Raw genomic sequence first — 27,978 nt, 5'->3', positions numbered from 1 at the left:
GTTCCTGTTGAATTTGGATGTGTTCCTGAATAATTTTACTTTATTAGGCAAAGAGTTCCATAGTTTACAGGATGAAATACTGAATGACTTTTCAAATATAGCTTATGGAGAATACACATAATACTCATGCAAACCCGTTCCCTATCTGGATCACAAAATACACTTGATTATATCATTTTTGAAGTTACTAAATTTACTTCACGGCAAATGCATTCATTGAGATCGTCACACGTAGCAGCAAAGTAGCATTGCATGTATTTATTTACATAGGAAAAATAAGCTGGTTAAATACAGTTCTCGGGATTGGGTCTTAACAAAGCCACTGAAGGGAAATTGAAATAGTTATATGAACACGTAGACAGAACTGATGGGAGAAAATTAGGAAAATTAGGAAAATTATTCCCGCTCTATAAAACTCTTTAGGATGAAGGTCGAAACGTTCCTCCGTTATTTTGCGCCTATCAATTCAACTGCAAGGCCTCCATGGAAAAGTATTTTCTTGATAGTCATATGTACACATCTGCATATGTAAACATATTATGAAATATATGCATATATATATGGATATATATGTATATATATATACATATATATATATATATATATATATATATATACCCCCGTTTGTTAGTGGAGCAATCTGTGAACATTAAATATATATATATTTATTTATTTATCTATTTATATTTATACATATATATAATGTTTGCTGATTGTCCCACTAACGAACGGGTCGACTTTATACACGGCACTTCCGTTAAGTTCTTCTTTTTCAACCTCTACCAATACTTTCTTTGATGCCTGTGTTAACGCAACTTATTAATAAGACATAAATAAATGTTCTTCTAAAAGAGGGATAAATACATATAAAGATACAAAATACAGGGCTATACATATATTCCTCATATGCTAATAATGTCATAATATGCATCAAATGTTTTACATATAGCATTCCTTACTGTAAAATTAAGTTGTACGAATCAAATTTTCCGCTTAGTCAAACGTTCTTCCTTTCATTGCAGAGAGGCCTGCGACTGAAGCAGCGTGAAGACTGAAAGCAAGTTTTGGGGCATGAGCGGCGTCAACTGACGGAATGGCAGAAACAAGAGAAACATCGCTCGGACTGAACGAGAAGCACCTTCTCCCGATGGAAATGAACCAGTGTAGCACGGGGGAGGGGAGTGCGGCAGGCGCGGCGGGTGGGCAGGAGGGCGAGGGGGGCAAGACCGTCTCCGCCCTCCCGGAACGGGGCACCTGGGGCAGTAAATTGGACTTCATCCTCTCCGTCGTCGGCTTGGCCATCGGCCTGGGAAATGTGTGGAGATTCCCTTACCTCTGCTACAGAAATGGCGGAGGTATGTCGAAGTGGGTTCGCCGGTCTTTAAAAAAATGCCGAGTGATCTAATTCTCAGAGTTCCTATCGTGATGCTACATTCGGTGCTCGAGTGAACACGTATTTTGGGAAAGTGCAAGGGTGTCACGAGGCCTGTCCGGGGATAATCATTCCAAAGAACACCGTGGTAGACAATATACTTTCATCTAGAAGCATATACACCTTTTTCCGACTTACTTCATTATTGTTGATAAACTGATGCTGACTCCTTTCTTCTACCGCCGCTTATCATTACCGACTGTTTCATTCCACTCATGTGCTAAGATTGATGCAAACCCATACAATATGACCACCCTGGAAAATGAAAATGGATTTTTGAAATTTATTTCGTTTGATTATAGCTCATATTTGGTTGATTTATTACTTATTTTTAACTCAGTAACAAAACAAATTTCAGTATTTGTTATAAAAAAGTTGTCAGGCAATGATTTTATAGCTCTAATAAAAGAAATGTACCATTTTAAATTGAACTATAAAGACTACAGAGAAGTGCGTAAAGATTGAAAGTAAAAAGTGAATTTAAAAGAGCGATCATAAAATCACAGAATTTTGATTCTATAACGTTTATCAACCGTGAGTGTAAAACTGGCAATACGCTAATAAAAGTGAAGTAGTCACCTAAGTTTTTCATCAATGTAAATATCCTGAATATTGAAAAACCTCTCTCAATAATATCAATTTAAAAGAAGTCAGTCAACGGAACAATTATATATGCCAATCCAAACTTCAAACTTAGTGCAGATACAGTAACATACCACTAATGTTTTTCAATAACCACTGATGGTTATTGCGACCGAATGCTATTCGTGACTTCAGCACACAGCGTGAATAAGAGACCTGTGGACCCCACCCCGAATGTAAATCCCACTCCCCGCCATTAGTGTCCGAACTTATTCTTAAAGTTCAGTAGTAGTGTTCATGTTCCAATAAGTTCCAATTTTGCAATAACCTGGCAGGTCGGTCTCGGTGGCGATGGGATAACGCCCTCGCCAGCCTACTCAGAATCGCGGGCTCGATTCCCACCTAGTTGCGAAGTCAATGTCTTCAATGTATTTTTAGACTATTTAAAATAAGTATGATCAATAATTGGGTTGAAAACGCTAATTTATGTTTTAGTTGTGGTGCCCTATTCTAAGGAATATTATTAAGTCTCTTCATGCCATGTGAAATAGAGATTAAATCTTCCAGCAAGTCCTGCAAAATTACATTCTTGTTTGAGGTGAAACCACTCCAGTATTCCACCGTGTTACATGGAATTTAAAATGACCATGAAAGCCTTTGTACATTCTAGAGTATTTCTGGACAGAAAGTAATATGTTCCGTAACTATTCCGTTTGGCCAAATTATTATACAATGTAAAACATCACAATTAAAACATTTTTCTATTTCTTCCTTACACAGGTGCATTCTTAATCCCTTACTTCCTCACGCTCATCTTGGCTGGTATTCCTATGTTCTTCATGGAACTCGCCCTAGGGCAAATGTTAACGATCGGTGGGTTGGGAGTTTTCAAAATTGCACCCATATTTAAAGGTGAGTAGTACATTACCGCATCTGAAAAGTGTACAGTCCTACTCTCTTCCTGAAAGAGTTGATAAATTCTTCTCTTTCTCATTTTTAGGCATAGGTTATGCAGCAGCGGTCATGTCATGCTGGATGAATATCTACTATATCGTCATCCTGGCATGGGCTATATTCTATTTATTTATGTCCATAAGAGCAGGTGAGTCAACTTTCCAACGGGTTTCACTTTGTTTAGTAGTTAAAGGTCATTAATGATTGAAGGTTTGGGTTCGACCATTCCACGAGAAATCCATATTCTAAATTCTCATTTTTATTCGTAACGTGTGTCTTTACAATAGATCCCAAAAACGCGTAATCTTAAAATTTTTCGGCCCATTGTTTCTTCAATAGAAAAATCTCTGAAGCCTTCATGCATTAGCGAGTGCAAATTTGAAATTTATCTGCATATATCTTCTTATTGGTGTTGGTAATATAAATATGGCAGCCAAAGTCATCCCGAGGAAGACAAACTTTCAATAAAATTTTCAGCAAGCACCAAGGAACTGGCCGAGTCACATTTACTCCGTTGTGAATTTTTTCGCTCTACTGAAGTAATATGCCAAAGCAACTTATTAGTAAATAATATGCACTTAAAATTCTAATCAAAATTAACGCAAAACGTTGATGTTTTACTTATTAATATTTGACTCCCGACGAAAATTCTAACCAATCAGCAAATTTCATGCTCTAAACTTGGTATTGACTAATGTCTTTGGAGAAATATATAAAACCAAATACGTATTAATTCAAGGGGTAAATGAGGTATTTTGCATTCAAGATCGATGTAAGAGTGAAATTAGCTATGCTCTTTCGAAGCCTCATTTCACTGGATGAAAGTTTTTTTGAAGTTTGTTTGGAACACAGAACTGCAGATCCAATTTTTAAAAACATTTATTCCACATAATTGGGGAAATCTGACCACATTTGACAAATTAAAATATCATTGAATTATAACTTTTCCTGTGAAAAGTAATTGCTACTAGGCGGGGTTGAAAATGCTAAGTACTCAGAGATTCTTTGCAGAAAGTAGTCCAGCACCATTAATACATGTATTTGCTGCTTTTATGTATCATATAAGAATGGTGAAAATGCAAACATTTGGTACCTGTAATTGACAATCCTTATTCCAGTCTTTGTCAATTACACTTTCCAACCATTAGAAGACATTTTCTTTTATCAATTCAAGAAACCGACAAATAGTAATGAATTAGTAAAAACTTTGGAGGGAATATTTTTCTTAATAACACTCAAATCGGGATTCTTTCGTCACCAAATCGATTGCAATCCATCATTTTGCTTTTCAAATTGCAATAGAGAGTTTTCTCTACATTTACTGCACAAAAAGTTTCCAATTATGGGAACTCTGCGTCAGCGACGCGTTAATCCTAAACTAACCAATCATTCTCTTTCTGGGAAACGGAATGCCCGAGTCATGGAATGAGGTTTGTGATAGCTAAGCTTTAAAATTGCAGACTTGCCCTGGAGGACGTGCACAAACTACTGGAACACGCACACATGCGTCAGCGCCTACGAGAGGGGGAACCTGACGTGTTGGGAATCACAGTTCAACTCTACGGCCTTCGACCGGGTGTGCTCCGTCAATGAAAACAACGTATCTGTCCGCGAGCTCACAGACCCAGTGAAGGAATTTTGGGAGTAAGAAACATTTTCTAAATCATAATCTAAATTTAGGATATCAATTCCCAATCATAAGGAGACACAAATCCACACAACACCAACATAACCCACATGAGACACCACTAACCATCGTGGGATAGCGTTACGTAGCATAAGCCGTAATTTCATACCTTTGCATAATGGCATATTAATGACAGCATATGAGCCATTAACATGTTATGATGCTAATTTTTTTAATAATTACTAAGTATACCTTTTAATCGTAGACATAGACTTCCTAGATAATAGATCTAGGTAGTAGTTGCCGATTAAACGATCCTCCTCCAAGCATTGGACCGTATTGTCGCTGTAACTGAAATCCGAACCCTGGAAATGTTATCCAACCTTGTGCTTTTCTCGTAATTATCTCTGATAGTGACAATTAAACATGTTAGCACTTTTCATCCCATCAAAGTCATTCACCCCATCAAAGTCATGAAAACTCGTCAAATTCTGACATTTAAAATGTCAGCAATAAGTAGCACCCTCTTTGCAGCTAACTACAGAAAGTTCATATTGCAACTTATATTTCCATTTTTGATCTCGCCATGCTTCAAATTTATGTCTAATTCCTTGAAGGAATGTACTTCGTGACTATTTTGTCTTAAAAAAACTTTTAAAACAAAGAAAGTATGAATAACAGCCGACCAAACCATTGCCGGCCTTAGTTCTCACTAGTTTGAGTTTATATTCTCCGGTGCTCTATCTAAACGCGTACTATGGATCACTGTTTACTTTTGGAGTTTCGAAGGGCATCTATAAAATGGGTTCATCCTTAAATCTTAGTCAGTTTTAAGCTACATCGATGATTATTCCCATCAAATAATTAAGGAAGGAATTTCATATTTCTGCCAAATTCAAGATATAAAAAAGGTTGAATACTTTTACATTCTTGCTAAACTTGTGACTGTGATTTGTAAAAACAATTAACCATCCAGAAGAGAGAGCTACTATGGTAAACATTAAAATTGAGGGATGATAAATTAAAAAAGGTCTTAATTCCGTTGATATTTTAGCACATTCTACTTGAAGGTCTTCAATGTCGTCTTGGAGATTCCAGTATTTCCCGGATGTTTCACTGCGTTAAGTCTTCATTCTCGAAACGACGTTTCGAAGGTACTGCGACGTCCTTCTTCAGATGACAAGCTACTTGGATATAAAAAGTGTTTTCTTAAATGGTTGGCCACCTATCTCTCCTGCCAATCGGAGTTATGGTCTCTGTCTCTCTTCGGGGATGATGTTTCGCGAAACATGCCTCCACCGGAGTCAACCACAGCATTAAAATCGACGGTGCTAAAATATTAATGAAATGAAATAGCTATTTTTCTCATTTAATTTGGAAGCCATAGAAACAGAATAGGATGCCAATGATTTGAACCGAGAATACGGCTACTCTGTGACGCTTTGTCACCGAAGAGAGGCAGAAAAAACAAGTTTGATTGGATACTCTACGGCAATTCCTCTGTTTGATCGATGAGATAGGTGACCTCCGAGAGCTCTTTGCAAGTGCGCCTAGACACTTCTGACGATGGAAGTTAAAATTGCCACAAAATCGTCGTCTCAAGAACAAAAACACGGAAAAACATCCCGGAGACCCTGGATTTCCAGTATTTTACTCCCATGTTTTAGAAAGATATAAAAAGCGTATATTTCCCTCGGAATTAAAACGGAATGATAAATAATACCATTCCTAAATTATATTTAGCCTTGATAAAATCTAATGTTTTAGTAGTTCATTGTCCCATACTTTTACTTAAGAGAGTTACTTACAAATCATTCTCAAATTTAAACAGTGAATAAAAAAATATTATATGCGGCAAATTTTGCATCATCCACTTTGCTCCATTTCCCTATAGATGTAAAGTTAGTACCGTCATTAACATCCATGGATTCGATCACATCTTGTTGCTCTCGGGCTATTACGTAAGAACATTTGAAATTAGAGTCATTCGTAAAATTCGTCATCAGAATCATTAATGTATTAATGCATTTTCACTTTTTAGAAAGAAACGAGTGTCATACCTTTAATCTTATCAATGTAAAATTGTTTCCGATCATTCTTACAGGATTTTCATCATCTTTGGGACGCTATAAAATATTTACACGGTGTTCATACAACGATATTTTTAAATCATTTCGAGATGAATTAATGCCATCAATTGAAGCCAGGAACAATTTTAGATATCTACGAATATACTGAAGACAGCATCTATCGATTGCTAACCACCAGCAGACGGAGAGTCTCGCACAAGATCATATCAGTGACACTCGCGGAATCTTCAAGTGCAAGAACGAACGGAGTTCGTAGGTGGGGTCAAGAAGTGAAGAGGATTATGCAAAAGTGTTGCGTAGTGTTTTATAGAGGAGGCTCAATCCCATATTATCTTCTTTTGCTCTATATGGAGTTTGTAAAGCATTATAATTGAGTAGAATGAACCCGCCTTAATTAATATGTAGAGATAATGACATGGTATTTTGAAGACCACTTAAAGTTAAACTGCCAAATCTAATGAAAAAGTAATAAAAATAGACTCGCAAACATCCCAATATCTGAGTGTGCTACGACCTTTCTCTTTGGAATAATGAATCAGATAGAGAAAACCTTATCTCCGCTGGGAAGCAGAACTATGTTATTAACACATATCCAGTGAATTAACAATCCTTCAAAGAGCATAAGTACACTACCAAAAAGATTGTTAAGCCCCAGCTGATATCCGTGTAACCACTCACAAAAGAGACGGGAGGGAGTACTCAACGACGATCACGTTCAATTGGTGTCAAAAAAGAACAGTAATCCGTCAAAATATCTGGCAAGAAAAGGCAACGCTTATTCAAGCCTAATAATTTTCAAAAGAATGGGAAGGAAAAATGACAGGAGAATCGATAAACTTAACTTTTTTCAATTAAATGTTTAAAAAACAACTTTATATGCAAAATGCATAGTTAAAAAGCGATCATTTTTATTAATTATGGACTCCAGTTTAGACTTCTTCCACCACATCAAGACTAAATCAATAAACATAGAGGGACATCAACTTGACGCCTTAGAAGAGAAGTGAGTTTTATAGTTCGCAGGGCAATTGAGTCGATTATTCGATGCATCATCCTCACTAAGAGTGTACTTCCTTCGGCAGAATGTGCTTCACGAGCAGCATCGTTAATTCAATACGTTTTGCAAGTTCTTTCGTGTTTTAGTTGTTTTTGGGAAAAGGAATCAATTAAAACACATTTTATGCATGTTATGATACATTAAAGGCGTATTATTTAAATAATATTATGGTAATATTGAGGTTATTTAAAACTCACAAGGGGTACGGTTCAATAAAAATCCGAGTGGGAATACATTTTCTTTTTCAGTTTTTATTTTATTTTTCTTTCCCTTTCACGCCACGCTTGCTTGGCGGGTCACTTATACGGTATAATTTCTCCTAAAATCCTTAGCGTGTATATTTATTTTAGACTTCATGCTTTATACCCCTATCATTTCCTTCGTCATGAATTAATAATGTTAAATCAGCCTCGTTCATGGGGATTAAAAATTATCTTTACTGAACGTCCGTTCGCAGTAGCCCCTATAATTGCTTTAATATTATTTCCTTAATTTAAAATATTCATCCGTCCTAGAATTTCTCAAGATACAGTTATTTTCCAACTCAAGGGGAACAAAGCACACACAACCCTCAAACCCAACCGTTGTAGACTGTCCATGTTCCATTACTAATCAAACTCCTTTTCCTTAACTTTCTCACCACTTACCGCACCAACGAGTTCTATCATGTTTCATACACATTCGTCCTAAAGGTGCATTGCTTTCCGGATTTTAACAACGGTTCAATGGGAATCCCCCTTTTCTTCTCACCTCCCACCCGAAAACCCTTACTCGGTTCTCCTAGGTGTATCCTGACCAAAATTCTTGCACAACCATGATCAGTCAATAACCAACCACATAAAACCACCGATGGAAAATTCTGCCACATTATATCTCCATTCATGTCATCCGAAATGCTTATTTCCTTCTTCCCTCTACCTCACTTACTCAATACTATTCCTTCACTAAGTTTTTGGTACCCTATAGTCTCTAAAAAGTTCCACTTTCACCGCCTTCTTCGAAATTCTTTCAAAAGCTTTTCCTCTTTTCTTCTTTGATTCCATCCATTTCTCAGAATCATCCAATCTACGTTCCCCTTTTCTCACCAAAAAGCAACTTTCAAATGTATGCTATCTTAGTAACAAATAGGTCTTCACGTCTTAATTTAAGGTCTCTATTATCAGCTCCCTCCTCGTTCAGCCACACACTCCTATTATTGAAAGTATCATTATTATTATTTATTATTTTAGAATTACGTTGCAATTAGGCGATTTTCCTGGTGGCAACGGTCAAGTTTGATCAAAGATAACTCTTGCAACGAAAATTACATAAATACACGCATTAGAAAAGATAAGATACAAAATATTCTTACATAAAATGGCACTTCCACATCTCATACAAAATACCGTCCACATCACATACAAACAATATTTTAATAACTACAATGAATGCAACAATTTCAGAGTGTAAAAATCATTCGACTTGACTGGGACTCGTACCTAGATCCCTCAATATCCGGTCGAGTGCTTTAGCCACTTAAGCTACCGAGGCGTCCTCTTAAACTCTGAAGCACTCGACCGGATATTGAAGGATCTGGGTTCGAGTCCCAGTCAAGGCGAATGATTTTTACACTCTGAAATTGTTGCATTGAAATGCACATTAGCGGATGACTCCGTTAAAAGTTACTGTTGCGGCATCTCCCGCAGTTTCTTTGGAATTTGTCAACTACAATGAAGTTTATTACCCAGTGGCTGCTTTACATTTATACTGAAAACTTCTAAATTTGGATGGAAAGGGCTCAAACAAACCTCCAGGCAGCTGGTTCCAATTAATAATAGTTCTATTTAAGAAAGAGTATTTTTTCTTATTTGTTTTTTGCGTCCTCATTTTTATTTTGAAACTATGGTCGTTTTTTCCCTTAAAGTTAGGCTTTTCTATCTCTTTCCATAAATCTCCCCACGCTTCGTCCTTTCTAACAATTCTATACATCGCGCCTAACCTACTCCTTTCTCTTCTATTTTTCAAACTCTCCCATTTCAGTATGTCTAACATTTCTGTGACACTATCTGTTCTTTTGTACCTTCCGAGTACATATCTTGCTGCCTTTCTTTGAACTTTTTCTATCTTTTTAATATGTCCCACCTCATATGGATCCCATACTATTATGCTTTTTCTTTTGTGGCTACGCTACTTTCTTTTAAATTTCTCATTAATCAATGCAATACTTTAAATGCCCCCATTGTATTATTACTCCTCATAACTCCTACCTATAGACAAAAATACTAGTACAACGGATGGATATCAGTACGGATGCTCTTTTGGAGTGACTTAAATGCCACGGCCCCGTCGGAGGCCACAATGAGAAAGTTATCAATTTTTTCCTCCTTTCCAACTGTGATGTCACCGATATCGATATATAGTATATATATATATATATTTATATATTATATATAGACCAAACCGACCTTCGGGTTGATTGATTACTTTGTTTATGGTATATATATATATAGACCAAACCGACCTTCGGGTTGATTACTTTGTTTATGGTTTATATATATATATATATATATATATATATATATATATATATATCTTCGACGAGATTAAAAATGGAATTTTGCTCAACTTCCACATTTATCCAGCATGCACCCTATATTCTGACCGCAGTCCCAAAACATAATATTTTAGGTCAAAAACTAATTGAATATGGCCACCTAGTGAAGAGCTATAAATATGTAATCAAGTTCACATAATTTTAATATAATAATTGTTCATCATTACTTTTAATTTATATACATACTAATAAAAACACCGAATTCCATACCATTAAAATTAGTCCATACCGCATGATAATTATAAAAAAATATTCAATGGTCAAAATAATAGTGATCTCATTTTTTGGAAATGCAAGTTACAATTTCATTTTTCATAATTCAAAACCTACATAATCTTGGCTAACGAAATAACAATTTACTTGATTTTACTAGAAAATGACTATTTTTAAGACGTTTATCCTAATCTTGAGAAGGATTTGCTATTTAATTTCATTATTCTTGCTAAATGATTTTTTTTAATTTGAATCTCGGATTATTTTTCCTACTGTTTTATAAGTATTACTCAAACAGTAAGCAATATACATATTTATTTTAGGCGGAGGGCTCTACAAATCACCGACGGAGTGGAGCATATTGGCGGGCTGCGATGGGAGCTGGTCGGAACTTTACTCTTAGTTTGGGTCATGTGCTACTTTTGCATCTGGAAAGGAGTGCGCTGGACTGGAAAGGTTCCTCGTTTGATTTACATATGAATTTTCATTTATTATATTGATGTCACAGAAAAGGCAGCCGAAAGTAGTGATTTACCCTGAAAAATACTCTCATAGCCTGCATCTTTATTTTATAGGTGGTTTACTTCACTGCCCTCTTCCCATATTTCCTTCTCACTGTCCTCCTCATTAGAGGAGTCACTTTGCCCGGAGCTTCAGAGGGGATACGATTCTATATTTTGCCTGACATGTCACGTCTTGGTGACTCTGAGGTAAGCTTTTCTTATAGAATAGTTACTGAGGAAATTTATAAACCAACAAATCCCAGAAATACGGCGTTAAACTTAGGTGAGAACGCTTGGAACTCCCAATGCCTCCGCCTCAATGCCCATGCCTACATTTTTAAACCGAAGATGAATTATGGAAGCTTGATAAGGAATTCCTTTGTGTGGATTTGAGAGCTAGTAAAAAATATTCACTCAAGAAAATCACTCTGACTCGGAATCAGCGATCGATATTGAAAGCAATAACACAAAATACAATTAAATGGTAAATTGCGGAAATTGTTTCAATGCCCTAGAAACTAATAGGGAAGTATTGGTACTTGAATTTCTCCGCCTGCTTAATTTGAACTTTATCACTCGACTGAACAATAATTAAGTCCGTAACCGCTACCCGATTATTCAAGAGAAAAAACAGTTTGTTTGGAAAATATCCAAACTCATATTCGATGTCATGCAGTTATTACAAAGTTTTGGCACTTGCCTTTATAATTTTTTCTTGAATTCTATTTCAAAAATTAAGTACATACAACATCATGTGTGCCTAATTCAAAGAGAATGTGCTAACCAAAATGCCCAAGTCGCTCATGGAAGGAAAGTAAATGCAGCATCAACATGCCCGAAGTTACATGGGCATTTCTTCCCCTGCGAAGAAATTACACATTTAAATGCTTTTTCCACCAATGCCATCCTTTCCAACAAAGCAAATAGGACAATTCACCGGCCAAAGATCACCACATCTCTATTCAAAGGACTTTGTATTTGTTTATCAGAAGAGACAAATCAGAAAATAGTCTTTAATCCCAATGATAATGGATAAGATCCATCCAGAAAATCAATTAACATTACCTGAAAATTGACAGGATTGGTTTTTCAAGCTTCCATTTCAATTTGAATGAATTTCCTTTAGATTAAATATTATAAATTAGATCAAATTTTGAATCGTGCGTGAATACATTCTAGCAAACTGTGATTAAAGTACTAAACAAAATCATGAATCGACACGAAGGATTAAACCATAAAAATATCCCTCATCTTTTTAGGTCTGGATTGACGCGGTCACACAAATATTCTTCTCCTATGGGCTTGGTCTGGGGACATTAGTAGCTCTCGGAAGTTACAACAAATTCAACAATAACGTTTACAAGTAAGAAAATATCCTCATCAAAAATAAATTCTTCCTTTACTATATTGTTTCAATCCAAAGGTGCTCCTTTCGATATGCTGATAATATCAAGGAGTTTACATGAATGCACAATAACACTAATGTATAATAAATCTTTCCTTACGGCATATTTATGACGTTGATCACTTTTTTCAGGGATGCACTAATAGTTTGCTCCATAAACTCCAGTACTAGTGTCTTTTCTGGGTTTGTCATCTTCTCTGTGGTGGGTTTCATGGCCCATGAGCAGCAAAAACCTGTCGCAGAAGTTGCTGCATCAGGTAATCACTATTTGTATTTAGCCATTCTATAAAATTACGTTAAGTTGCCTTTTGATATGCGTGTAGTGTGACTTGTTTACGTGGGGGTTTAAAAAATATTTTAGAGTTCTTTAAATTCGTAACTTAAGCATGTAACGAATTTCCCCAAACATAAAGTAAATAGAAAACCAGTAAGCTATTCCTAAACTTTTAGGGTATGAATGATTAAAATTACTCATGTATCAGGTATATGATCCAAGAAAATCTGCACGAATGAGCTTATAACATTCTAATTTCTTTAAGTATGTCAAAGTATATGATTTTCTCTGTAGTACCTATTTCATTTTTAATTTTACCGGTTCCATGGCACACAAAGAATTTTTTCTGCGAAATTCCGCTATTTAAAACTTTTTACATACAGACACACAAACATTTTTATACTATACGTTTAGAAAGCTCAACTTTCTCATTTCCAATGAGTATCGTTTAACACTTTACCATGCCTTCTTTCAATGTCATTTGAATTATGGTGTTGAGTTATGGGGTCATTCCCCACATGTTAAACAAATTTTGCTATTACTAAAGACAGCTATTCGCTCTCTTGCTAATATACCACCACATGATTCCTGCAAACCTTTTTTTATCAGGTACGGAATCATGACTGTATTTAGTTTATCTATCTTTAAGGCTCTGATTCATGTGAAAGTTAATCTAGAAACTTACCAATTAAGATCTAACATCCATAACTACTCCACAAGAGGTAAATCTAAATACTACTTATTGTAGATTATCATCAACTTACAAGACATTTCATAATATGAACATACGACTGTATCATACGATCTGCCTACTCAGTTGAAATCAGACGGTATCTAGAGTTACAAGAATAGGGTATATACCTGGTTACTTGCTCACCCACTTTACTCATTGGATGAATTCTTTTATGACAATCTTCATCATTTTTAAGAACTTATGTTTACATGTTAAGTAATATTTATATTGACGACATTTAATATGGTTGTACCATATTTCAAAATGAATAAATATTATTATTATTATACTCGTATATACACCCCCCAACGGAATTATGGGTGCGGGACTGGCTATAGGCCTTTAAAAATAATAGAGTAATTCTTATGGAATGAGACGACACTGAATGATGTAGTCCATTTTCAAATTGGTTAATCCAAACAGGTACACCTGATTTTCCTGAAGATAAAAGCAGATATAAATAGTTCTACTACAGTACGAATTACTGACAGACCCTAAAAATCATTCCCATTCCGTTATTGCGTAGCAAGTACATATCTCAAGAAGCAAACCATAAAACTCAAGAATCCCATATCAGAGAGAGGCATTTTCTATATAATACATTTATACATACATACATACTTCTTAACAACTGCAAACACAATTATACGTAAAAAAACAATTGCATAAAAAACATTGTCCAAGGCGAGATGTGAGACCCCGGCCTTCACCTAAACACGAGAGTTATCGTCAGAAGAGTATGGAGAGTATGAAGAGCTCACGAGAGTATGATCGTCTGGGGAGTTTGTTCATTACCTGCCGAACCGTTTGAGTGACTACTTGCCGGTCTATTTTTCGTTCTTTTCCGAAACCTAAGCCGCTTTCGCCACCGATTACAACGGGCTTACTGATTCATTTCCACGAAAATTTGGGAGGGCCTCTGGGTCTCTGACCATGAAAGTAGACGGGATCAAGAAAGGGAAAGAGCTGAATTCTTCGATGGGTCATTGAGCGAATATTCAGAGACCAAACAGAATATATTATGCTTTAGGGTTGTATGGCACGAACTCTATAATCATCGGTTATCCCAAATTCAGACTTTATGCATGCAGATTTCCCATTAAATCCTAAAAATTAAAGCAGGAAATTTTGTTTTTATTTTTTGACTGCCAAAGATGAACGCAAGAGTACACGAGTTAACCTTGTATCCATTTAGTTGTAACATACAGGGTCCTGCCCAAAAATAAGTAGGATGATTTTTTGCTACCAATGCAGATGGCTGGAGTGGGGTGAATTGTGGTAGGACAGGTAATGGAAGACCTTGGGAAAGCAACGAGACCCACGTCAGTTAACTGTGGGCATTTGCAGGGAGCGGATTGCTGCTAGGCTGCACCCCTGTTCGACGACCACGTCACGAATTCACGTTGCCACTTTTCATGGAGCAATGATATGCGATAATATTGTGCATTAAACTTGGATAATTGGGTTTGGAGACCATAACTATGGTTAAGGATGCTTATGGAGATGGAAAAATCCCCTAAGAGATGGTTTTCTGCTTGCCCATGGTGTACTGGGAGGATAACGAGAAGGTTGACGATGAGGAATGCCCTGGACATCCATCAACTACACTGTGTGACGAAATGTGTAAAAAGTGAGACACATGCATTCTTATTGACCCCCAAATGTCAGCGTTTTAGCAGAAGATTGCAATAATCAGAAAACCAAAGAGCATTGCGTTCTTACAGAAGATTTAGCCATGAGAAAGGAGTGCGTGCCAAATGGTTCCCACGGCCCTGCCGGAAAACTGCTTTTGTGACAATCTTGCCTTGGACCTCTTGGACCCCTGTCAAAGTGACCCAATTTTTTTAGAATAGTTGGTTGCTGGTAACAAGATATTGATCTTTGAGTACGAACCAAGTACAACCCCTTTGAGTACCATTTTGGACCACAGGACATCGATGCCCTCGAGAAAGCATACCACAACTGGCGAGGGCACTGTCATTGGTGTGCCGATACATAAGGGTGCTCTTGTGAAGAATTCTAGCAATTTGTACTTTTATCTGCAATTAATGTTTTTCTCCAGATTTTTTCTACTTATTTTTGGGGCAGACCTTAAACACTTTCAAACACATGATGGCACCACCAAAGATAAAAGGGTGTAGCTATTTGAATTTAGTTTTGACTATAATGATTTTTGTGCATAAAAGTTATTTAGCACTTAATCACTTTAGTTATCTACGTTTACTTTTTTCACTCTTTGGTAACTAGATAATTTTGCTACTTTTTCAGGTCCTGGTCTCGCATTTCTTGCATACCCTTCAGCAGTACTTCAATTGCCAGGCTCACCACTTTGGGCTTGCTTGTTTTTCCTCATGCTCCTATTCATAGGACTTGATAGCCAGGTAAAAAGTGAATCTGAAAGTATGGTATCGCAAGACTCATGAATTTTATATTCTACCTAAATAAAGCCTAGTTTACATCTAATTCAAAATTATGACGAAGCGTTTGTTTTATGTATCTTCCCTTTTTCCAGTTTTGCACAATGGAAGGGTTCATCACAGCGATGGTTGACGAATGGCCTCATCTTCTACGACGTCGCAAGGAGCTATTCATTGCTGTTGTTTGTTTTCTCTCGTATCTCATAGGTCTTTCGTGTGTTTCACAGGTATATATTCTGGAATTATTTCACAAAAAACGTTCCTTTATTACGAATAAGTTACCTGTTACTCAATGAACAACGATAGTGTTGAAACACCATTTCCCTGATTGCCATTTAAATATTATATGAATTGGGTTATTATATAAAATGCAGTATAGGGTATAGATATTAATTATCCCAACTCTTTCTTTTCACTAGTATGAATTTGGCGAGCATTAAGAATGCAGTATTGAACAAACCAATTTTCCAATTTCCCTTAATAGATTTTTATAGAATAATCCAAACTTAATGTGAATGCATCGAACCATGGAAATTAAGGGAAAGTGTTATTCTGTATGGATGCATTTTGCAGAAATAACTTTAAAAATATATCAATAACATATTAAACTAATTATTTTTATTTGTAAACTTTAATGAGAATATTTTATTAGCGAAGGATTAATAAAAATAAATATCTTTTATTTCAATTTGAAAGAAAATCCCCACACATTTTTCGGTCTCCGGCGCAAAAATTATTAAATATGCTTACAGATCATCAACGAGAGATTTTTCGAATAATCTGAAGTCATCTTGCACTAGTATATACTTTTAGAAAAATTTTAATTTGTCTTTCATGAAGCTCCTTAATATCTAAAACAACAGAGTGTACAGAGAGGGTGCAGCTGATTGCTAAAAATATTCTGTGAGCAGCGATCGAAAACGTTTTCTTTTTTCAATAACATAAATGTTGGATCATTTAAAGTATAATAGGGGGAAATTTCTAAATCAGAAATTAAATTTGGTACCAGCAAATTAGCTTGACCAAACCTAGTAGCATGATTCATCAATAAATTGACCTCCATTTGATAATAAATCTCATCATTCTTTTTCCATTGACCTTATCGTCATGCATTATCCTCAATTTCGTTGGCAATGTGTTCGCAGCACATGTTAATTCAAAAGACAGCCTTCGTTTACCCGATCAGAATATGTATTTTCCTTGCAATAACTTTCCTCCGCAGAGAAATCATGTCATAAAGTCAATAAAAATTAATATAAAAGTCATTCTATGCTTATAAGCAATTGTTATTTTCTAAATTGGTGAATCAAAAAGCCGTAGGTTTACAAGAAAATCGCGATTTTAGCTGATGGAATAAAATAGAAGTTTAAGCTGCGTGAGGAAAGGATATTTCTTGAAAATTAGCGAAGTAGATTTTAAAATGTATTCGATTCATTTCGTGGAAAAATTTGATTAAAAATAAAATGTGCGACAAAACAAAATATCGGGCCAATCGATTTTATTTCATATGTATTTTATCTTCTCCTATAGGGCGGCATGTACGTGTTTCAAATATTGGACTCGTATGCTGTGAGCGGTTTCTGCTTACTCTTCCTCATATTTTTTGAATGCATTGCCATCTCCTGGGCATTTGGTGTGAACCGCTTCTACGATGGAATCAAGGACATGATTGGATACTATCCTTTCATGTGGTGGAAATTCTGCTGGACTATTGCAACGCCCCTAATCTGCTTTGTAAGTATGGTGTTAATATAAATATCAGGTTGAAGAAAAGGCAGGAAATAGAATACTTACGCATTTTTCGTTCAAAAATAGACTATTTTTTTTTGGTTAGAGCGATTGATAAATGATTTAGACATCGATTGTAACTCAGGTATTTTTGTTAGCATCAGAACCAGTTTAAATTGCATCGACAATAGTAAAAACTTGCATGATCCGTAGTAAGGAATCTGAGAAATTATAAAATCATTTACCAAAAAATATAAATGTAATTACCATAAACCAAAAACTATTCACCAAAAAATCATAAAGAATAGGGTACTTTCCTAAATCTAAGTTCATTGATATGAAGTAATTCAATGTGTTGCATATCATAGCTGTAATCATTTAACACCAATAATGGAGGCTTATAAAGCGTCTAGAACGAAATAATTGAGTGCTTATTTTAAAGTGAATTTAAAAATCCGTTTTCTTCGCGCGTATCCGGTGCCCATGTACATATATGACGTTTAAGGGACAGATTAGCTATTGCTAAGTATTGTATTTCCATTTTCTTACTGGTTATAATTTTTATCAAAGGATTTCACTTGGCAACTTAAATGCTTTTTGTTTCTGGACAGCAACCTCAGAGCCACCTCGGACTTCCGAAGGTAAATGCGAAGGTGCTGGTATTTTTTTAAGGACGATGTGTCATAGGAAACTTTTATAATCAATTCCTAGCTTCCGTTAACCTGGTATAAATTTTACTGTACCGGAAGCATACAATCAGTATCTACTATGTTTTTCACTCAATTTCATCCAGCCTGATAACAAGAGCGGGTGTATCCTAACCTACTGATACACGTAATAGCTATTCATTCATTCCAATTATTGCTATTCTGAATACGGATATGAAGTTTAGTGCCAAAATTTGGAACTCACTACATGTGTGTACGAAATTTTGGCAGTGTTTAATGAATCGCTAATACAAGTTAGCCAAGTTTAGCCATTAGTTGTTGCGGCCCAATACTAGGTATTCGGCAATAAACATGCGAGGGCCATCAATCTAGCTATAAAATATTACATAATCTTGAACAAATAGGGGAGCAAATATCAGGAATTTTGGTCTTGAATCCCTACAAGATGACAGTTTCGTCGAGATCGTTCTGACAGTAGACGATAGACAAATCGCTTACTAGGAGTTTAAGTAATGCCTTGGAATTTCCGAGACCGTGATGTAGAGCAAGCAAGCGTTGTAAATTTTCCAAATTTCTTAGAAGGGAAATACCACCAAATAGTTCCATTCGACGACAACGAGGAAATTGACGCTCCTGCTGGTGACGCACGATGATGAGAACGTCGGCAAGAGTGAGAGGAGCATTCAAATATACGAACAAGTGAAATGCGCGTAACTTACGTCGGATGTATCCAGAATCCAGATCATACTTGCTTTGTACTTTTTAAAATTATTGTTCAAAAAAATGTCAAAAACCCTTTGTATCTTTAAAAAGAGCTGTCTAGTTATTTTCCGTTACATTAGGTTTGCTCTCTTGATAACGAAACCTTGAAACCTATTCAGTTCTGATGGTAAATTTCGTAATTAATTGTCAGAATCAAAGCTTTAAATGCCTTCTTCATTTATTTTATTCCAATACAAAATCGTCATCCATGGGAAATGTAACGGTCCTGGAAACATAATAGCAACATGACTGATATGGAGGCTGTAATTGTAGATTTTTTAGCTTGAATAATGAATATTCTCATAAAATAACCACTTCTTCGTGAGAAAGCACCCGTGACTTATCCATTTCTTGCCTCTCGACTGTATTGGAAAAGAATTGTAGTGGAAAATAATCACTTCTTCGTGAGAAAGCACCCGTGACTTATCCATTTCTTGCCTCTCGACTGTCGTGCCTCACTCCACACGTCCTGGTTTCCACCGTGTTATCATCGCTTACCTACTCTTAGGGCAGTAGGATCTTGACAGTAATGAGTATGCAGCATTCGTAGTTTTAAGTTAAGATGATAAGTTTCCATGGCGCTCTCCATCAACAGTAGTACGCATGTACCACCCTTTGTAATGTCAAAAATGATATATTCTAAGGTCGGCACCATAGAGTGTAAAAAATTCTTTACGCTCCGTGGTCGCCACGTTGGTAGTACGGAAGAGTGATTATGGCAGTCCATTATGGCTTACACCCATTGTGGGCTTTACGGCAGGCCCTTGAGGATCGCTAACGGCTTACGTCGATTTTAGAATTGTCTTGAGAATTCGATCTTGCCGCGCTCATTTTAGAAAATACATAAAACTCAGTATTGAAAAGTCTGGTATTTTGAGTGGTAGGATCTTATTTATTTCGTAATGTGTAGCTTGCCAAGGTATCGGTACAAATTACGTGGTCCAAAGACACCGATATAATGACAACCTTTAATAAATCTCTAACAACGAAAAAAGTAGTGAACTTAGGGTTTTTAAATGTTTCACGGCTATTCAAGATGCTATGACATATTTTCTTCTGACATTACTAAGTCAATACTTTCTCTGTTTTTAATTAATAAATACGAAAATAACTTCTACCACCCAACAGTTCAAAAACGGTGAAAAAGTTTTCGTTCTCACTACAAAAATACCATCTATAATATTGATAAAATCACATGAACCATTATTCAACGCAATCCAAAATAGGCAACACGCTAATATTCCTATCTTAAAAATCGCGTAGGTCCTCAAAGTTCTCTACCTCAAGCTATGTAGTTTTTCAGTGGGAAATCATGATTCAGTGTAGAAGACACTACGGTAGTGAAGCATGAAGTAAAACAGTATTTATCACATGAAATCATATATTTTGGAGAGTGATGGAATGCTCATGGGAGGGATTTAATAAGCGACTTGTGAGGGGCTGTGGATTGGAAGAGAATTAGATGGCAACTGAGAAAAGGGGTAACTCCGGTATCGATGACTTTGAAAAGGAATATGGAAGAGAGAGGTCGGTGGAGTGTGGGACTTTGGGCAAGGAACCTTTTGGATAAGAAGGAAAATTTCGATTTCATGGTTCATAGACCTAAATTGTCTCACCTAAAGTTTTGTATCCTGCTTAAAATGAAAAGATTAAGACGCATTATATTCATTCTCCACACTGACTAGATCGAAGCCTCCCCCCTCCTCACCCAAATCAATATTGAAAATTGGTGGTTCTTGGCGATATATATGGATCAATTGTGTCGAATTAGGCGTGATGTTGTGGAAACGAACATGAACGATTCGTTTCAAATAAATATGCACTATTCCACTGTTAATAAGATCCTTTTTGACCAGAGTTTCGGCGTTACCTCTTCATCATCAGGTGCATAGTTGTGATAAGATGCAAGCTTACATATCGTAGTTTCCCCAAGATGGAAAAGGGGAGATTAGGGGTTGTTTGAAGAGAGAGGAAATTAGAATAAGCGGGGGCAAATAGAAAGAGAAGGAAAAAAGAAAGGTTTGACAGCAATCACAAAGTATAGCAAGGTTGTCTGAAAGGTTTCCGACCTCCACTAGAAGATGAGTACGCTTTTCAGCATAAGTTTGGGAATGTGTTTGTGCATACGTTGAAAGGTACTCACCAAAATTTCTGTCAGTTTGCACAATAACTCACCGGAGTCATCTGCTTGTATAAACTCAAATGCAAAAATTTCGCAGTGGAAAAACACTCACCTTGAACGGAAGTCGAAGGTGTAATTGGGCGCCTCGTTTACGAAATGGCGTAAGCACTCCGCCGGAAACCGAGGGATAGTGGTTTGAATCTCGGTCTGGGAGAATTTTTGTACCATTAAATTCTTGGATTAAAATGTGACTAGATTATCGGGTATGCGAATCCAGCAAAATGGATGCTCGCACTATCAAGAATGCATCAAAATAGTAATGTTTTCCCACGGCAGTGATAGTATGCGTAAGCGCACTCCTCTCCACATTCTTGTTTGGAAACTTTTACTTTGTTATATCAAGATTAGCATAAATGTCGACTAAATGCTGTGGGTATGGAGGACGTGGTAGTACGGCATTGTTTGGGATAGAAATATGAAAGACAAGTGTGCTGTATATGAATGGTTTTGTTTAGAGAACGAATGAGATATGGATCACCAAATAAAGAAAATGTGAAAAAAGAGGGAATACGAGTACATAGAAAGTCAATTTGTGACAATGGCCCCTCTGAGAGTGGTCATCTGGCAACCGGGGGATATAGGCTGGGAATCCACGCCGGTGGGTGAAGTTGTCATCGGAGGAGGGGTGGACTGCCCTGCCCCCCACCCCGTCCTTAGTTCTGGAGCCTGGCGAGAAAAGTCCGAATTCTCACTGGTGGCAGATAGGGGCTGAGAACCCTCAGCGGCCACGAAGTGGAGTCCTCCAAGTCGGCAGCGGGCGGAAGTAGTGGAGCGAAGTCACAACGTTGAGGAGGAGAATAAAATTAGGCGTCATTTAAGAGGGCGGTGTTTTCTTTTTCCCTCATCGGATTATTTCGACTTGCTCCAGAAAATTTAACTTCTTGCCTCAAAACATGCCTGTAACCTCGATTTTAAAGTTTTACACATGCAAAATAAAGGTTAGGAGTTGCTCCTCCAGCTTCTGCATGACAACGCGTAGGGGATACTTTGGATTTTCTGTCAAAACTTTCTTTGTTCTTTCACTTCCCATATAAACCCACACCTCTCCATTTCTTCCCACACCAAATACCTCCAGCCTCTCCCCTTGGTATTTTGGAGAAAACTATATACGTTTGCACTATCAACATAATGTAACATCAGCAACAATGTAACATCAAAATCGAGGTTGAATTAAATCTTTATTAACAGTGAAACAGTGGATTATTATTTGCTATGAATCGATATACATGGCATCAGACTTTGTAGAGTTAGAGGCAACCGCTCTTCTTCCCCCTGTATCTACATCACTACAGTCAATTAACAGAAATGTTCAGCTGGAGAAACCATTTTACTTCGGCATCATTGGAATGCATATGCATGTTGTATAAAGTGAATGAAATTGAGCGATAAACATAGGAGCTATTATTTATATGCATTTAGTACAATGAAATGTGCCTGGTAAGTAATATATTCATATTATGTCATTACATTGAAAAGCTTTAATTTATTACCAAAATATATTTTTATCATCTTAAAATAAAGTAGTAAATTATTCTTAAGGTTGCCCTACAATTCATTCTATTTCCAAAGCACCTAACTGTCATTCATTTATTGCATTAAGGCAAATGTAGCTATCCGAATTTTAATCTAATTATGCAAAGCATCTTTACCAGTTGATTTTTCCACAGGAAACTAATGTCTACCATAACTGTATTGTTTTAGGGAGTATTTATCTTCAATTTGGTGCAGTGGAAGCCAATTAAATACTTAGATTATGAATACCCCTGGTGGAGTCACTTTTTAGGATGGATTACAGCTCTTTCATCTATGTTGTGCATACCTGGATATATGATCTACCTCTGGCTAAAGACTCCTGGTGACTTCCAAACAGTAAGTGATCATATTTCTTAAGATTAAAAATCAGTGATTTATATTAATACTTACTAAATATAATATAATAATAGAAGGAAAACCACATTACATTATGGCATTGTACATGGAAATATGTACAGTTGTTTTCTTGCAAAGAATGAAAAATATTATCTTTGAATTCTATTATCTTCATTTTAACTCTTTAGAATTTTGATATTCTCTGAAGTCAAGGATATTGAAAGAATAATCTACTATTATTTTATATCGGCTAGCAGAAGAGAAACTTATCCATTGCTTTCTCTGTCAATTTTTACAAACTATGAGGATGACGGAACTCTCTAGAGTAGATTATTTTGGGGTAAACTATGTATCCTATTCAAATCTTCCGATGCAGTCTACCTAAGAACACAAACGTGTAATATGGTAAACTATTTAGAAATGGAACTTCATTCATGCAAATCATAATCAAAACATGATTATCACTATTTAAATCCCATGATACAGAGCCCAACAGAATGTGTTCTTGAAGTTATAGCACACCATTGGTGCTGGATTGTAAGACATCAGATCACAAATAATGCTATGGAAGAAAAACCTGCTATGGTAGCAACAACATGCAAAATTCCAGGGTCGACCACCTAATTGGTTACATCAGACCTATAGAGAATTGGATAATCTCAAAAACAGAAATGTTATGCTATTATTATATATATAAGGAGGTAGCTAAATGAAATGGACCAAAATCAAAAACTTTGGGAACAGCAGTTACACAATAATGCACATTGAATCTGGAAATAATTATTTGTTCTAGAATATAGTTGAGCTTTCCAATGGTATAATCAACTGGTTTTTAAGACTAAAATAGTGATGAGTCTCATGGAAATCATAGTGGTAAAGCTGCCAACCTATGAAAGTCTATAAAAAGGTTTATGTCTATGAAAGTTGCACAGATTTGATAAATATATATTAACATATTCTCAACCAAGACCAGAATAATGCAAGAAGCTTGTATAGATCCTCCATACATCACTGACAGAATATGGCATTAAATGTTGAAGGAGGGCAGACAATTTCAAATAAATGTGGGGACAGAGCTCCAATCACTGCTCTAATTGAAGTAAACATAAACACCGCTGCTGTCATTTTGAGAGAAGATTATCAAATAATATTCAGAGAACTATTATAAATATAAAGAACTTCATTAGGTGCCATCCACATGTTGGTATCAAAAAAATTATACACATGTGAAATGTATTTGTACATGGCGGGTTCTGAGACTGCTCATACCCGAACAACGAGACATTTGCATGCTGTTTTTTTCACAGTTTAAGTTGATGTCACAGGAAAATGAGGAGTTTCTTTCCAAGGTTATTATTGCAGGAAGGGACTAGAAATATTCCAATCCCTAAAAACATCCCTGAACAGCAAAACATGTTCCCAACACCAGTACCATATGTAAAAGTAGTTTAAAATGGTTTTACATTAATCTTCAGAATATCTGTACAAACTAATTTACTCTCAATACTAAAGGCCATGTTGTTCAGTAAAATATCTCCACATATATTGTTGTCAAAATTCACAAATAAAATTTTATGAGTCTATTGGATTTACAATTCAGCAGTCAATTACTGCCCCTAGTTTAAATAATTTTTTTTAGAATAATAGAGCCATAATATTCCAGGATAACCCCGGGAGTTTGTCCATTCTATTTATATTCAATTTTTAAATTACAGAAAATGAAGTTGCTAGTGCGGATAGAAGATGACGTTGCAACTCTTCGGGGGAAAATGACAGCTGAAGCAGCAGAAATCACAGCACTTTAAGTGGATAATGAATCCACATGTGCAACAGAATAAGGAGGTAGAAAAAGTATGTTTTGTACATACTATGAACAAATCATATGAACTTTTGTCAAAATACTTCACTCTCCTTTACAGAGATTTCATGTGGTGTGTTATGATTAACAATGTGTTTCAAGAAATAATAAAACTTAAGTATTGTATTGTAAGTTTTAAAACAAATAATGATTACAATTGATTAAGTTTGAAAAATTTTGTTTCTAATCCATTTACCAAATAACAGTCTAGGTTTCCATCTATTGCAGTTCCCAAACAGTAATAGTATAACTTGAAAGATAAAAATGATCAGCCATCATTTTGCCAGACTTTTTTAAAAAAAGAAAAGGAAAATACAAAACTGATTAATTTTTAGTACAGTATACATTCAATTTAAGAACCTTCATGTGGGAACAGTTATTAATACATTTTACTAAGTAGCCGGTAACAGTTAGGGTTTCTTGTCAAATTGCAGAATGGTAATAGATTGATGTTCAACTAGAATAGGTTACAGCCAGGGAAAATCCAAACATCAACCAACAATAAGCCATTTAGAAAATACTCTCACATTAAACTAGAAAACCATATAAGTTTGAGTCTTATTTCATGCAGACAGATATCAACTTTTACTACATTCGCAAAATATTCCAATGTGGATAATGTAATTGCATTAAAATAATGTGTCATGAAGTCAATATGTAAAATGAAGCCATACAGTAAAATATCACAACTGATTAGCCACAAGTGAACAATGCCATCATTTAGTAGCTTTTTCTACGGTTTTTTTGTGCTTCAGACAATTACGGTTACCAGTGCTTGATACAATGAAAAGGGTTAAGTTGAATGATCCCAAGCAGGCTCAATGAACTTAAAGCAACTGAGAAAATTACCTGTATAAGAAATAAACCATTTCTACACTGATGCTCTCATTTAATAACAAGTTGCTGCTATGAGAAAAATTAGCCATTAGTCAATCAAATGAGCATTTCTCAGTCATTTGTTATGTATTTTTGCCAAAACTCACATAATCATAATTAGTTACTGCAACTTATTTAATAGTTTTCAGCATTTATAATTTGAGGGAACATTCCTGATTTAAGCCATTAAAAATCATATGTTAAACTAATCATCTACATAGTCTTTTATGTCTGGGTCCATTTAAATGATTAAAGTAATTATTACAAATACTTCCGAAAGTATAATGAATGAATTACTAAAAAATATGATTTACTTCAAAGAGTATTGGAAAATAATTACAGTAATTAATCTTGAAAATCTGAATATCTTATCTAAATAAACTTTATGCAAGTAAAAGGTTAAGAGATATATCTGAGAAAATTAAAACCGTTCATTCTTAAGAATCAATACGTTCTTACATAGTGAGAATCAATTACAACATAACAATATTTCTCAATCATTTCATCATAGAAGTCATCACTTATTTGTGCTCAAATTAAATTTCACTTTTCTACAAACACATCAACCATCATTGAATGATGTTTTGGAAGGGAGCTTATTTGTTAATTGTGAATAGCTTCATTTCTCTTATTTACAAAATATGAATCTGTTTCATAGAGGAATCAAATTTAAGTTGTCAAATAATATTTCCCAGAAAAGTAAATAGTCTTCAAAATTTATTACAAACTTGAAATAGGTACTCAAAATCATTATTAATGAAAAATATTTTCTATGTCTTTTCATTTTTAACATGTACATCCATTGAATTGGCCTTGATTTATCAGTGATGACTAAATATTTAAATACATACTTGCTTCGAGTAAAAACTAACATTCTTAAGGTGAACTTTAAATCATACCATACAGTTTAATTACTGACTCCAATCACCAGTGAATCATGTAAATTCTCTAAAACAATGAAATAAGAAGTCTGATTTCCTTCCTAAATTACCTGCATCTATTAGCTAAATAATGGTATTCCTAAAAATGAACTGAGAAGGGGATTTGTAGATTTCTACTGGTGAAATCTTAGCTCATTCCACATCAGTTATCTTATAAGTATTAGCTTATATGGCATAAGCAGATTAGACTACAGTAGTTTCTAAGCTTTTAATTGACTAAAAATTTAATGCACAATTGTTTTAGGGACTTATTGTTCTACTTTGTCACAAAGTACTGTTTTTTCTTTAGAAAATAACCTCATTGATGAGAAACATTAACATTGTCATCATGAAAATTCCAAGCAGTATTGATATCAAAATAGAGTAAAGAATAAATGTTGGGTCAGTTATTAAATGAATGGCTCACAATCTTTACAGTATACTCTGTATCAAACAAGCTTTACTGCCTCATGTATTGGCCACCATTTTCTGATATTCCACATGTACATATTGCTTTTCCATTATTTTTCACTTTCCCTAACCATTACATGTCAAGAAGTTCATACGTATGTAACACTGAGAGAGTGCACCTATGAATGACATTGGTAAAACTCTTATGTTTAATGTTTTTTTTTCAAATTACTATTGTTGTTCACTAAAATATAGTCACAATATGTTGTACCTTAAAACCAAACTGGAATATGATCACTTAAATGTCATCCAAGAACCATGGGACAACTGTTAAAACTGGCCTTTATACAAAGAGCACTGTTAATGTAGTTATAATTTTGGTTTTTAATGTATTTATACTATATAAAAATATTGTGTTACAAGTACTTTTTTGGCTTTTAACTGAATTCTGCTGTACATATTTTGACTTCAAAGACACTTGAGTGGGAGCAAGTTCTCATGAGAGCAGTCCCTTTAAAGTGTTAAATTCCATCCAACATCTATATTTATCATATACTATGGAAGTCATACCAACTAATGTAAACTAATAGAAAATGCTATGGCTATGGTATTATTTCTTCCTCGGGGAAAGTCTCCTCCTAATAGTAATTTTCTTTTACAGATCTTTTTGTCCCAATGTTTGACAATTTTCCGTATACATATAGCCATAGCATAGTTCAAACACTGTGCCAAGCATAGAAATATGAAAGTTTTTATTGTCAATATACAGCCAATGAATGTGGTTAATGCACAATTTGGCCTCAATAAAAATAAATTATTTCACA

At 35.4% G+C, this 27,978-nt stretch overlaps 1 protein-coding gene across 1 annotated transcript in view; it reads left to right on the top strand.

The window, feature by feature from the left end:
* Nucleotides 1–27,978, top strand: part of LOC139685717 (sodium- and chloride-dependent GABA transporter 1-like) — a 73,190-nt gene extending 45,212 nt beyond the window's left edge. The window contains exons 2-14 of the mRNA XM_071582750.1: nt 1,023–1,355; nt 2,795–2,926; nt 3,015–3,116; nt 4,429–4,612; nt 10,872–11,004; nt 11,124–11,258; nt 12,311–12,414; nt 12,589–12,713; nt 15,732–15,844; nt 15,976–16,107; nt 17,411–17,614; nt 22,922–23,089; nt 24,805–27,978. Of these exons, the coding sequence (XP_071438851.1) occupies nt 1,094–1,355; nt 2,795–2,926; nt 3,015–3,116; nt 4,429–4,612; nt 10,872–11,004; nt 11,124–11,258; nt 12,311–12,414; nt 12,589–12,713; nt 15,732–15,844; nt 15,976–16,107; nt 17,411–17,614; nt 22,922–23,089; nt 24,805–24,894 (1,884 nt within the window). The 5' untranslated portion in view covers nt 1,023–1,093 and the 3' untranslated portion in view covers nt 24,895–27,978. The remainder of the gene's footprint in view (nt 1–1,022; nt 1,356–2,794; nt 2,927–3,014; nt 3,117–4,428; nt 4,613–10,871; nt 11,005–11,123; nt 11,259–12,310; nt 12,415–12,588; nt 12,714–15,731; nt 15,845–15,975; nt 16,108–17,410; nt 17,615–22,921; nt 23,090–24,804) is intronic.

This window comes from Hetaerina americana, unplaced genomic scaffold, assembly GCF_022747635.1.
Source record: "Hetaerina americana unplaced genomic scaffold, ioHetAmer1.1.p SCAF_12, whole genome shotgun sequence".
NCBI lineage: Eukaryota > Metazoa > Arthropoda > Insecta > Odonata > Calopterygidae > Hetaerina > Hetaerina americana.
The sequence above is the reverse complement of the archived record's forward strand: the minus strand, read 5'-3'. Positions and strand labels throughout refer to the sequence as shown.